The sequence below is a fragment of the Marmota marmota genome, unplaced genomic scaffold (genome assembly GCF_001458135.2).
Source record: "Marmota marmota marmota unplaced genomic scaffold, marMar, whole genome shotgun sequence".
In the NCBI taxonomy this organism is placed as follows: domain Eukaryota; kingdom Metazoa; phylum Chordata; class Mammalia; order Rodentia; family Sciuridae; genus Marmota; species Marmota marmota.
The window spans coordinates 6,469,780-6,482,977 of record NW_025999891.1 but is presented as its reverse complement, the minus strand read 5'-3'; the positions used below and the strand labels follow the sequence as shown (position 1 = coordinate 6,482,977).

At 47.1% G+C, this 13,198-nt stretch overlaps 1 protein-coding gene across 14 annotated transcripts in view; it reads right to left on the bottom strand.

The window, feature by feature from the left end:
- Positions 1-12: 12 nt before the first annotated feature.
- Adap2 (ArfGAP with dual PH domains 2) overlaps positions 13-13,198 on the bottom strand; it is a 22,437-nt gene continuing 9,251 nt past the window's right edge. Inside the window, exons 4-11 of one of the 14 annotated variants that reach the window (XR_007344238.1) lie at positions 11,595-11,741; positions 7,784-7,867; positions 4,539-4,601; positions 4,124-4,333; positions 3,238-3,315; positions 2,085-2,313; positions 1,269-1,416; positions 13-876 (exon numbers count right to left, since the gene is read on the bottom strand). Coding sequence is in view for 12 of the 14 variants with exons in the window: in XM_048794687.1 (XP_048650644.1) it covers positions 2,103-2,313; positions 3,238-3,315; positions 4,124-4,333; positions 4,539-4,601; positions 5,291-5,418; positions 7,784-7,867; positions 11,595-11,741 (921 nt within the window). In the remaining 2 variants the exon portion in view is untranslated. Of the gene's footprint in view, positions 877-1,268; positions 1,417-2,084; positions 2,314-3,237; positions 3,316-4,123; positions 4,334-4,538; positions 4,602-5,290; positions 5,419-7,264; positions 7,327-7,783; positions 7,868-11,594; positions 11,742-13,198 lie in introns of those variants that run through there. The other 13 variants (XM_048794689.1, XM_048794687.1, XM_048794688.1 and 10 more) reach the window with 13 other exon arrangements.

Below are 13,198 nucleotides of genomic sequence, written 5' to 3'. Positions count from 1 at the left end.
TATATATATATATATATATATATATATATATATATATATATATATATATATATATATATACACATACACACACTGTGTTCATATACTTATACATACACTTGTTTTTGCTGAATCTTTTAGGAATTAGTCATAGACATCATTACATTTCACTTCAGCACGTAACTCCTAAGGACAGGAATATTTTCCTATACCATTACAGCATGAATACCATAATCTTACAATCCTATTAGCTAGTATAAATCCATATTCAAATTTCTTCAATTATCTTAAGTATGTGCTTTACAGCTATTTTTTTAAAATCCAGGACCTACTCAAGAATCATACATTGCATCTGGTTTCTGGTTGCCAGACCTACAACAGTTCCCAAACTATTTTACCTTTCATCACATGGACCTTTTTGAAGAGTCCCAGCTGGCTGTTCAGCAGAGCATACCTAATGTGAATCTACCTGATTATTTCCTCATGATTACATTCAGATTAATTTTTTTTTTTTTTTCAAAACACCACTTGCAGGATGCTGTGGGTGCTTTTTCATTACAATGCCTCCATTTCAGATGAGCAGGTTCTGGGCCTTCAGGACATTTCAAGTCTTGGTTTGTAAGACAGGGTGACATATGTGTTCACTGTGTACCATGTCCTCTGATCTGGAGGCTGGGCAGTAGGGAAGGGCCAAGGAGCAGGAAGATCCATCACAGCTTCAGTGTCAGCAGTGAGTTCTGCCAAGCTGGCTGCTGGCTGTGCGGCACTTGTGCTGGGCAACTGGATCAGAGATAAGAACTCCTCCTTTATGCCAGGAGCTCCAGTAGGTGGCTGGTGGCCAGCCAGCTCCCCAGCCGATGGGTCACCTGCTGCTACAGCCACTCTCTGTTACTGCAGCTGCAAGGGAAACAGGAGTGTGAGGGAGGTGGTCATGCTACCAGAGGGAGCCAGAATAAAAAACAGAATGAAAAAGATAGGAAGGAAGAAAAGCAAAAAAGAACATTTTTTTTTAAAGAAGACAAACCAAAAGAGTGGGAGACACAGAGGACCTACACACTAGAGAGGGAGCGATAAGCACAGAGATGGAGATGGAGAGAGAAACCGAAAGACTCCAACACACATGCACCTAGAGAAAAGGAAGCTCCAACTGACCCACCCAACGCCTCCCACATCTGCTTCTGAGGCTCTTTGGCTTTGGGAACTGGGACAACGAAGAAGAGAGAGTTTGTGTTTGCACTGGTCAGGCTCAGAGGGCACAGGAGTTTCCCCAAGGGTCTGTGTGAGGTCACCTGCTCAGTCTGTACTTTTCCAAACACAGAACTTCTCCCTTGTGCCCCAGAAGTCAAGCCCTGGGTCAGAAGTTTCCTGCTCCAGCTCAGCACATCTCTCCCTTTCTGCAGGGCTGTCAGCAGACAGGGCAGCCGTGCAGGGACACATTTGGGGTGAAGAGGAGGAGCCTTAGAAAGACAGACAGAGGGAAGGACCCAGGGGAAAGAAGGACACTAAAAATAGCCTTCCCTCTGGAATGGGGCAGAATCCAAAGTCCCAGGAGCTGCTCAGCAGGGTGACCTCAGCTAATAATAGGAGGACACAGTTTTCTCATGAGAAAAGGGATCAGGGACCAGGAACAAGGAGAGGTTGTCCAGCACCTAGATGATGAGCTGGGCAGAGATAGCCTCAAGGGTTCTGCTGGCACCAAACTACCATTTTGTTGTTGTTGTTGTTCCAGGGATTGAACTCAGGGCACTCGACTACTGAACCACATCCCCAGTCTTTTTTTTTTTTTTTTAGACAGGGTCTTAGTGCCCTGCTTTTTGCTGAAGCTGGCTTTGAACTCGAGATCCTCCTGCCTCAGCCTCCTGAGTCACTGGGATTACAGGCGGGCAATACCGCCCCGGCTCCAAACTCCTTTTGAAGCTCATGGAGAAGGACTCTGTTAGAGGAACTTGGGGCACAGAGGGGATTTCCTGGCGACAATTGTGTGTTTTCTTTGGCAGGAAGAGAAGGCCACAGAAAGCGCAGAGTCAGGGCTCTTCTGGCAACACAGCGAAGAAACCCCTTCCTACCCTCTGTCAAAAAAACAACCCCCAGTCCCTGCTTCTCACTGGGTACGTGGAGGGGTGTCAAGGGGCGGCACAGGACATCCCGCAAACTCTCCAGCCATTCTCGTTGCTCCTTCTCAGTGGCACAGGTGAGGATGAATCTGCGCTCCGGGGTAACGATGGTGATGCCGGCTTTCCAGCGATTCCCTCGGATGCCCTTGGGCAGGTCTTCAGAGACCTCGTACCCCTGCTCCTTGCTCCCGATAAAAACCTGGCCCTGCTCAAAGGCATCCTGAAAATCAAAGGCACCTGGTCATCAGAGGTCACGCTGGGGCAGAGGGACCCCTGAAGCACTGACAGCCCTCAAGATCTATTTTGGTAAAGGGGAGTAAGTGAGTGTCCTTGCCAGGATTTATGCTGCAGGGGAACTTGATTTTTTGGGGGGGAGATGGGTGGATACTGGGAATTGAACTGCGGGGCACTTAACCACTGAGCCACCTCCCCAGCCCTATTTTGTGTTTTACTTAGGGTCTCACTGAGTTGCTTGGTGCCTCGCTTTTGCTGAGGCTGGCTTTGAACTCAGGATCCTCCTGCCTCAGCCTCGGGAGCCGCTGGGATTACAGGGGTATGCCACCGGGTGGGTGGGGGAACGACTTGAATTTGAAAGGTTGAAACCCTGAAGCAAATCACATAATCATCTGTTGAGAAGACACTTAACATGTATGGAGAGATCACTGGGCACCAGGAATACAAGCGCTTTACATGTAGGAAGTCATGATCATCATGGGACCCGCTGAGCAAGGCATACATATTAAGTCTATTTTTCATAGAAGGAAACTGAGGCACAGAGAGATAAGTGTGTACACTACCCAGGGCATGCCACCACAATGGCATGGCTGAGACCGGAGTCCAGACAACCAGGTTCGAGAGACCCCACTCCTAACCACTCCTCATCTCAGCCTCCTGGTTAGAAACGAGGCCCCAGAGACTGCAGGGGGAATATGCCTTATCTAATCACAACTGGCAGCATCTGGGAAGCTCTCAATGGGCTTCTGGAACAGGAACTAACTTAGAAGGGGAGGGGGCACAGGCTTTCCTGACCAGGGCTCCCCAACCCTGGGGGCTCCAGGAGATGAGTTTATTTGTGTAGGCTGGACAAGTGCTGATCCACCTCTCCTTGGGACTGTCCTGGGGAGGGACCAGGAGTGACTCTTACCAGCGGATTTTTGTAATACAGCAGCCTCCGCTCCTGGGGATCCAGGGCAAACCACCTTTTCTTGAAAGGTTCTCTCTGCTGCAAAAGAGGGAACCTCTTACCAGGGATGACAAAGCAGGGGACAGAGGTCAGGGCCAGCCTAGAACAAGCCCAGTACTTCTCTCTGGGGCTCTGCAAGTTCCCAACCCCATTCCCAGCCCTCATCTCCCACCCCACCCCCTTCCAGCTTCACCCCTGCTGCCTCCAGGTGCTGCCAGAGCTGGGAAGGCCCGCTTCCCTCTTTCTCAAGCTGTGGACAAAGAAATCTCAGAAAAAGGAAGCTGGGGAAATCAGAAGTGGCTACTGTTCAGCCAAGCTGAAAGTGCTGGCCTTGACCAAATCCTAACCTAGGTCAGGGGAGAGAAAACCCTGGGGTAAAAACCATAGGGAGGGGCGGTGCCCAGCTAGAGAAGGAAGAAACCTAAAGCAAACCTTTGGCCCCTTTTCCAACCCACCTGAGACTTCTCTCACTCTACCCCTGACACCTTGCACCGTTTTTTAACATCCATCCTATTCTGGGAGCTACCTTTGCCTTGCTTCTCCCTTGACTTCCCCCTCAACCCTCATCCAACCACCTGGACCCCCTGCACTCAGACTTTGTTTATGTGTGGTGCTGGGGATTGAACCCAGGGCCTTGGGCATGGGAGGCAGGCACTCTACCACTTGAGCTATCTACCCAGCCCAGCCAAGCTTCCTTAAGCTTCATCAATATCCAGGTTCCTCCCCACAGTAGCAGCCCTTCCTTTCCTTCATAGATAAGTGGGAATAAGCAGCTGCTGAGGGAGAGGGCTGGTTTAGCAAAGGAGTCAGGCTGAGTGTGAGGGAGTGAGTGCACATGCAGCCTCACCCTGGCATGAATGTGTTTCCTTGGGCCTGTCTGCCTCTCCTTGGAGGGTCCCCGTGGGTTCCCAGCAGAGGATTCTGGGAAGCCCAAAAGCTGTCTCCCCAGGGATCCCCTTCTTGGCTCTGCTTTCCCACAGATGGAGGGAGTTTGGAGGAAAGAAGCTGATGGTGATGATGATGGGGGTTGGGATACCCCCATGAGAGAGAGAAGGCCCTGGAGCAACACATGTCAGCTGGATCACACATCAGCTGACATGGAGCCTTCACCCATTCCTTCAGCCCAGGAGCTCACAAATACGGCTTTACTTTCTTTCCCTCCCTCTCCAACCCTCTTTCCCCATTTCCCCACCTCCCCAATTCTGGCCTATTGGTAGTTGGGACAGATCCATGTAAGTCCCCCAAGGAATGGTTGAATGTACCTTTGGACCAGTCTTTTCCATGAAGCCTTGTTTGAGGTAGTTCCTGGTGAGGAAGGGCACGAGCTGGGGGAAGAGAGACAGAGGCTGACCCCCTCCTCACACCCCAAGAGTTCAAGGTTCCCCACTGAACTTGGCTCCCAGAGAAAGGGGAAGTTTGGAATAGGGAAGGATGTGAACTCATGGTTTATGGGGTTATATTTGGAATGTGCAATGGATGTAATATCAATATTTCAACAAAGCCAGTCGACAGCACCCCAGATATTTGCTGAGCTCACCAGCATGGCTGAGTCTTAGTTTAGGGACTTGGTTTAAGGACAACTTCAGTCACAAGAATGGATTCAAGTGAGGCCATGAGAAGACCCTCTTGGTGTCTTTTGGGAACATTTTCCTAGGGTCTACTGTGTGTCAGGATCTGGGTGCAATCCTCAGCCGCCCTGTGAGGTGGATCTTATCGGCTTCATTGTGCATCTGAAGGAACCCAGCTGAAATGAAGTGGTGGTGGGTCTTCTCCAAGTTATGTAGCTGGTAGCATGCTCAGGACTGGGAGGCACAAGGCCATACACCTGCCACCTCACTGTGGTGCCAAGGTGCATACGTGCCAGAGCCCCCTTGACTGAGACTGGCCATTGGCAGGGAAACTGATATAGGGTCACAAGGAGGTGACTGCAGAGTGGGCAAACAAGGAAAACTCTGGGTAGGAGTGGAGGGACATGCATTCTCGCTTCACCTCTGGTCTCAACCAGCTGTGCTACCTTAAAGAGACCTTCTGTCTCTCTGGGCCAGTTTCCTCCTGTGCAATGGACAAGACTTGATCATGTGAGCTCCAGCCTGCCTTCCTGTGCTCAGGGAAGCTGCCAGGGACTGACACTGGCCTCCTGTGCTGTGGGAGGACGGGGTGGGGAGGGGGTGTCAACTGGGCAAGTCAAAAGTTTCAAGCAGCAGACTTGTTTCAAGAACAGAGCACGTTCTCCCAGGCTCCAGGGCAGGGGCAAAGGGGAGGGGAGATCTGGGGAAGAAGAATGGGAAATATGAAAGGGGAGAAATTGGGGGCCAAAAATGAAAACCTCAACTATGTTACTCCCTTTTCCCTAAAATACACCCTATAAGCTTTAATTTCTCCATTTGGAGAAAATAGGGTCACCAGTTGCTCCCTATTCTGAACTTGAGCCAGCCCAGGGCTAGTCTAGGCTCAGGGAAACAATGGCAAGAAGGGAACTCCTTACTGTACCTTGTATAACTTGACTCAAATGATTCTTAAAATAGTCCTGGAAGGTAAGCATTGTCCCTGTGGTGACAGATGAGTACACTGAGGCTCAGAGAGGCGAGGTGGCTTGCCCTAAATAACACATCAGAATGTGTGTACCTTTCTTTCTTTTTTTCTTTTTGTGGTGCTGGGGATGGAATTAAGTATGCTAGGAAAGTGCTCTACCACTGAGCTACATCCCCAGCCCTGTACGCATTTTTGTTTTTGTGATTTCTTTTTGCAGTACTGGGGATTGAACCCAGAGTTTCATGCTAGGCAAGCACTGTATTTTTTTTTTTTAAAGAGAGAGAGAGAGAGAGAGAGAGAATTTGAATATTTATTTTTTAGTTTTCAGCGGACACAACATCTTTGTTTGTATGTGGTGCTGAGGATCGAACCCGGGCCACACGCATGCCAGGCGAGCGCGCTACTGCTTGAGCCACATCCCCAGCCCGAGCACTGTATTCTTGAACCCATCCCTGTTTGTTTAATTTCTGAAATAGGGTCTTGCTCAATTGTCCCACTGGCTTTGAACTTGTGATCCTCCTGCTTCAGTTTCCTAAGTAGCTGGGATTATAAGCATTGTACCCAGATCCTGTATCTATTTCTGATAAAAAGATCACAACTCCACAGGGCCTCCCTGGGTTTCCAGCATTTGGATCCTTAATCCTGAGCTAAGTCTGGATGATTGCCCAGAATTTGACACCATACATAGACATAGGGTGGGAAGAAAGAGGAGAGAGGTGGGTTGGGAGGACACTGGGGATGGATAAGGGGTAATGATCATGAACAAGAGAGAAAAGGGAACGTGGAGGACACTGGCTGAAGACCAATTTCCTCCACATGGGTCAGCAAGGATGGGAAGCCAGCCCCAATGAAAGAAGGCTGAGCACTTTCACTTTGTCCTCTCCTCCTCTTGGGCAAAACAGTCAGCACTCCCAACTCCCGCCCAAGGGAGCAAGCATGAGCCAGCTCCACGTGCTGACTCAGCACACCAACCTCCAAGGGCTTCTCAGAACCAGGTCAGGCCTTACTGGAACTGTACCCAGGGAGCTGCTGTCTCAATGCATCATTGGGCCACCGGAGTGGACCCTAACCCAGACATCTAGCTCCCTGCAAGCTTGGGAACTGAGGAGCAAAGAGGGTCAAAGAGTTGGGAGGAAGGAAAGTCCAGGATTAACAGGATCTCTCTACCTCTATCACTTTAAAATGCCTCTTAGAGGAAAGCTTAAAACAGGGACCAGACCACAGCACCTCAGAGCTGGAAGAGACCATGAAGAGGGTCTGCAACAACCACCCAATATGAAAACAGATGCTCAGAGAGGTGCCATGACTTGCAAGAGTCACATAGCAAATCAGGAACAGAGCATCCATGAGGGTGCAGGCCTCCTGGCTCAAGGCAGCATCCTCTGCCTTGTGCCACATGGGCTACCCCACCCAAGCCTGAGGACAGTCCAAATGAAGTTCTCGGGCTCACCATTACCTTGGCCACTGTAGGCAGACCTCTCCTGTTACAAGTGCAGTGGGGAAGATCCTAAGGCCTCCCTGAGTCCAGAGCACCATAGGGAAAAGGGCAGATGTTAGTGTGAGAAGAGCACCTTCCGTTACTCACTTGACCTTCCTGGGACTCCATTTCTCATCTGTAAAATGGGAATACTCATCCTGCCTAAAAGGGTTATGAGATAAAATGGGCTCAACAGTATGTAGGGACCATTTGTTCATTTTAGTGGGAGAAGGGGTCAGAAAGAGTTGTCCAAAGGCTGAGCCTCTTGACACTATAGTGGCCATGTGTCCTGAAGGGAAGAAACTGACCTGATTTTTAGAGTCTATTATCCTCCGGCCTCCCCAGAAAAATAAAAGCCTTCAGCTTCCCTCTGTGATGCCCAACCCTCTCCTTTCAAGGTCTTGCCTGCAATAAACCTCGTCTGGCCTCAGGGATCAGTAGTTGAGGAGAGGAGGTAGCAGGGGGAGACGTAGAAGTTGGGGTCTACATGTAGCTCACCTCAGACTCTGGAAGCTCGGGGTAGGCCATTTTTAAGTATTGCAGACGGGCTGCGCGGAGGGCGTTGAACCAGTCCACTATCTCCTGTGACAAAATACAAAGGACACAGACAGCTAGTCAGACGGGTGAGGACGGGAGGCTGAGTCTGGTGGCAGGGTTAGGGTTCTCAGGTTTGGGGCCGATGCATTCAGCACACATATATGCCACACAGTTCCACCTAGGGTCAACCTGGGAGGACTAGGCCACAGCCCCCCCGGGGAAGCCACTGACAGGAGGGACTCTAGAGCTATGGGAAAGGACTCAGGTGAGCTGCATGGGAGTTACACACAATGGCTCAGGACATTGCTTTCCACTTTCTAATGCCTGCTGCAATCATCTGGAATCTTGTTCAAATGTAGACTCAGATTCAGGAGCTCAGATTCAGACAGTGACTGTCTGGTTAATTCATCCAGGTTGGCTGGAGGCCTCCACTACCCTAAGTTCTTTAGCATGACGCACTCTGCCCTCTGAGCTCTTTCCACTCAACATTTTCAATACCCCCAACTCATGCTATCCCCTACTCCTGGCGCACTTGGCCTCACCCACCTCCCTCCCACACACATCTTTTAACTAGAACATTCTACCATCCTGCAGGTCAGTTTAGATGTTGTAATAAATTTTCGGCTGGTTGCTTAGCCAACCTGTTTCTCTGAGAACTGCCCCTCACCCCATTTCCATTCCCAATCCTGTCCTTCCTGGGCCATAGCACCTGGACCAGGACTGGACCGATACAGAGGCTGGACTGGATTTACCAGATTCTTTCTCCCAGGAACTGGGAGGCTGAAAGACTTGTCCAAATAGCTGCAGCACTGGACTTTGATGTAATACAGTGACCGAAAAAGTCATTTAAATATGGTTTCAAAGGAATGAAACAATTTCCACTTGTCTCCCCTAGGTCAAGGATAGGGGGATAGTATTCTGAAGTTCCAAGCCCTCTTGCCCCTGGGTTTGTTAAGAACTTTCTAGGGTCTCAGGCACTAAGGGAATGGGGCCAGACCAGAAAAACTCGCTCAGGCTACCACTTTATAAGGTCTCTCCAGTAATGGACTGGTGGCCCTGGGACAAGAGAGATGACTGATTACATTCCTTGCTAATCTTGGAAATGAGGCTCTTGAATTTAGGGAAACAAAACAAGTGTGGTACCATTTGATCCCTGATGATGTAAGGACAACTTGTGCCTGTTAAAGAGTGTACTTTGTCCCTCCCTTTCTCTCTCTCTCCTCCTCTCATTTTCTCTTCCTTTCTGCCTCTCTGGAGGGAGGGAGGGAGAGAGAGAGAGAGAGAGAGAAAGAGAGAGAGAGAGAGAGAGAGAGGAGAGGAGAGATGAGTGTTAGTTCCTGATTTTAATCTCTCAGGAGGCCCAGCAGTACTTCTGGCCCTTAAAACAAATACTTCTGTCCCCTTCCTGTTCATGCTTCTTTAAACCAGATTGTGCTCCTTTTTCTGTGTGTGTGTGACGCTGGGGATTGAATCCAAGGGTGCTTAACCACTGAGCCACATCCACAGCCCTTTTTATATTTTATTTAGATACTGAGTTGCTTAGGGCCTCACTAAGTTGCCGAGGCTGGCTTTGAATTCATGATCCTCCTGCCCCAGCCTCCTGAGCTACTGGGATTACAGGCATGGCCACCATGCTCTTTATACCATGCCCTTTACACCATGGTAGAATGCTCCTTTTTAGCAGAATCCCCAAATTCTTAAATAGAAACTTTCCTCTGGAAAGCCTTCTTGACCCTCCTGCACACATACTAAAAACACACGTCTTCTGTGTGTCCCCAGCATGGCCACCCATCACAGGGCATGGTCAGTGCCTATTTCCCTGTCCTCCTCCCTCCCTAGACTGTGAGATCCTTGAGGCCCATGACTCTGCACCATTCATGATGACACTCCCTAGACCCTTCACACACTGCAGGGGCTCAAGAAGAATTTGTTAAAATAGTGAGTTCGTAAATGAATAAATGACTACAAGACTTTGCCCTTGACATCTGCTACAGTCATGAGCAAATATCAACCGTAACAAGTAATGTTTGTAATGCACGTAATGGTGATGAAATCTTTCACATCCCTGGTTCATGGTCATTCAGCTCTTAAAGTCCCTCTGAGAGATGGGTGCCAGAATCCAAAAACAAGCACAGGGAAGCAACCTGCCCCAGCAACATAGCCGAGAGCAGCAGAGCCGGGGCTCTAACTTTGACTCCAAATCCCTGCCACCAGGCACCCAGGTAGACTGTGGAGTAGACGAAGGAGTCTGCGAAGGCTGCTGACAGGGTGACCCACAGAGGCACGTGGAGTGGTAAAATGGATGCAAAGGGCCCAAGAATCATTGGCTGTATGATACTAATTTTCATGCCTCGGGAGCAAGGGGACAAGACATTTCCATGGTTGTTGTTGTTTTTTTTTTTTTTAAACATTTTATTTTTTTATTTTGTAGATGGAGGACAATACCTTTATTTTATTTATTTATTTTTATGTCGTGCTGAGGATTGAACCCAGGTCCTTGCACGTGCTAGCCCAGTGCTCTACTGCTGAGCCACAACCCTAGCCCTCCATGGTTGTTTACAGGATTAAGAAATGCAGGGGCTGGGGCTGTAGCTCAGTGGCAGAGCACTTGCCTAGCATGTGTGAGGCACTGGGTTCGATCCTCAGCACCACATTAAAAAAAAATAAAAATAAAAATAAAGGTCCATTGACAACTATATGTATGTGTGTGTGTGTGTGTGTGTGTGTAGATATATAAATGCTGAGCTTGGATTGTGGCTCAGCGGTAGAGTACTTGCCTAGCATGTGCGAGGCCCTGGGTTCAATCCTCAGCACCACATAAAAAATAAAAAATAAGGGGCTGGGGATGTGGCTCAAGCAGTAGCGTGCTCGCCTGGCATGCGTGAGGCCCGGGTTCGATCCTCAGCACCACATACAAACAAAGATGTTGTGTCCGCCGAAAACTAAAATAAATAAATAAATAAAAATTCTCTCTCTCTCTCTCTCTCTCTCTAAAAAAATAAATGAATAAAAGGCACTTATTAAAAAATAAATAAATTTTAAAAATTTAAAAAAATAAAAAATAAAAGTATTGACAACTACAAATAAAAAATAAATATTATAAAAAATACTGTATAGAACAGCAGAGTTAATAGATGCCCACAAAATGTAAACCCCGACTTCCCTCTACCCACTACTTAGCACCTCTGTTCCCTGCCCCCATCATGTGGTCAGGATCTGACCCTGTGTACTCTCTCAAACCTGGACTATTGGCCTTCTCTTCTCTGGGCTGATCTGCAGACCATTAAGTAACACTTCTCAAACGTTCACATGCTTTGGGATCACCTAAGGATCCTGTTGAAGGGAAGTTTCTAATTCAGTAGGTCTGGGATGGACTTGGGACTCTGGTTCTAACAAGTTCCCAAGTGATGCCAATGCTGTTGGTCCAGGACAGTGGCTGAGCAGAAAGGCCCTAGCCTGAGTTAGCCATTCCTCCTTCTGTATTCAGAAACTCAGGCCCTATCTGGATGTACCATTCTTAGGCATAGTCCCTTCTGCTAACTGGACTCCCACTGGTGATTGTGCACTGTTCGTATAGGACCATGGCATCTGCCAGGTTCCTCTCCCACATGTCACTCTGCCTTCTTCAGACCTCTGTGTCACACTGGAAACTGAAAACAGATTAAGGCAAGAGGCAGCAATAAGTCTTCAGAGGCAGCTGAACACATTGTGCAATGAGCAAGGATGGTGGTGAGCTGGACCGGCAGCTGGGGTGGGACTCCAGCCATCTCACCTTCCCACTCTCGTGGTACACAAACAGGTTCCTGATGTGGCGCTCTCTCCTGTAGGTGATCTGCAGCCCATGCGGGTGCCCTATCTTCTCTGTCTGGAAAGTGGCATTCAAGTCCTTGATGTTGATGACAGCTTTAGGGCCTTTACTCTGAAAGAGAGAAAGAAGATACTCCAGATGCTGACAGTCAACAGGTGACTTCTCATCACCTTCACCAAGGCCCTTAATGCAAACGAAAAAACAACATGTAAGTCTGGACTTTAATGTTCTTTGCCCTGACTTAGATGCAAAAATCCTTAATAGAATCTAAGAAAATTGTATTTGACAACATAGTAAAAAGACCAAGGAGGGCAAGGATGGTTTAACATATACAATCAATAAATGTAATTCATCACATAAAAATATAATCAAAGTCAAAAATCACTTAATTATCTCAAAGATTCAGAGAAAGCCTTCAACAAAATTCAACACCCATTCATGTAAAAACATTGAAGAAACTAGGGATACAAGGAAACTACCTGAACACCATCGAGGCTATCTATCAAAAACCCAAAGCCAACATCATAATGAATGGGGAAAAATGGAAAACATTTTCTTTAAAATCTGAAACAAAAAAAGGATGTCCAATTTTACCACTTCTATTTAATATAATACTGGAAGTTCTATCCAGAGCAATTAGTTAAGAGAATAAAATAAAAGGAATAAAAATAAGAAAGGAAGAAGTTAAATTACCACTGTTTGCAGATGATACGATTCTATACTTAGAAGATCCAAAAAGCCCCACCAAAGAACTGCTAGAGCTAAAAAAACAAATTCAGCAAAATAGCAGGTTACAAAATCAACATACAGAAATGAATAGCTTTCTGATATACCAAGAATAAATGGCTTCAAAAAAATCAATGTGTTACAAAAATTACACATTAGCTTAAAAAGAATACCTGGGAATAAATCTAATCAAGGAGATGAAATAATTTTACAATGAAAACTTACAGAATATTGAAGAAAGAAATTGAACAAAATGAAAGAAGTGAATGGGCAGAATTAATATTGTCAAAATGGCCATACTACCAAAAGTAATATACAGATTTAATGTAATGCCCATCAAAATATCAAGAATACTAGGAAAAGCAGTCCTAAAATTCATTTGGAAGAATAAAACACCCAGGATAGCCAAAGTAATTCTAAGCCAAAAAAGCAATGCTGGAGGCATCACAAAACCTAACTTTAAATTATACTACAGAGCTATAGTAACAAAAAGTGCAAGGTACTGGCAATAAAAACAGATGCACCAACCTACAGTATAGAACAGAAGACACAGAAATGAACCCACACAGGGGCTGGGTTATAGCTCAATGGTAGAGCACTTGCCTAGTATGTGTGAGGCCCTGGGTTCATTCCTCAGTACCACATAAAAATAAAGTTACTGTGTCCATCTACACCTAAAATATAAATATTAAAAAAAACAGCAATGACTTTACTTATTTAAAAAAAAAAAAAACTATTCCCCACTAGCATTTACTGTCCTTATTCTCTGAATTACCTTTGGACTGGTTGTGTTATTTCATTTTAGCTTATGTTTATCCCAGAGCACAAACCCTTAAATCCAT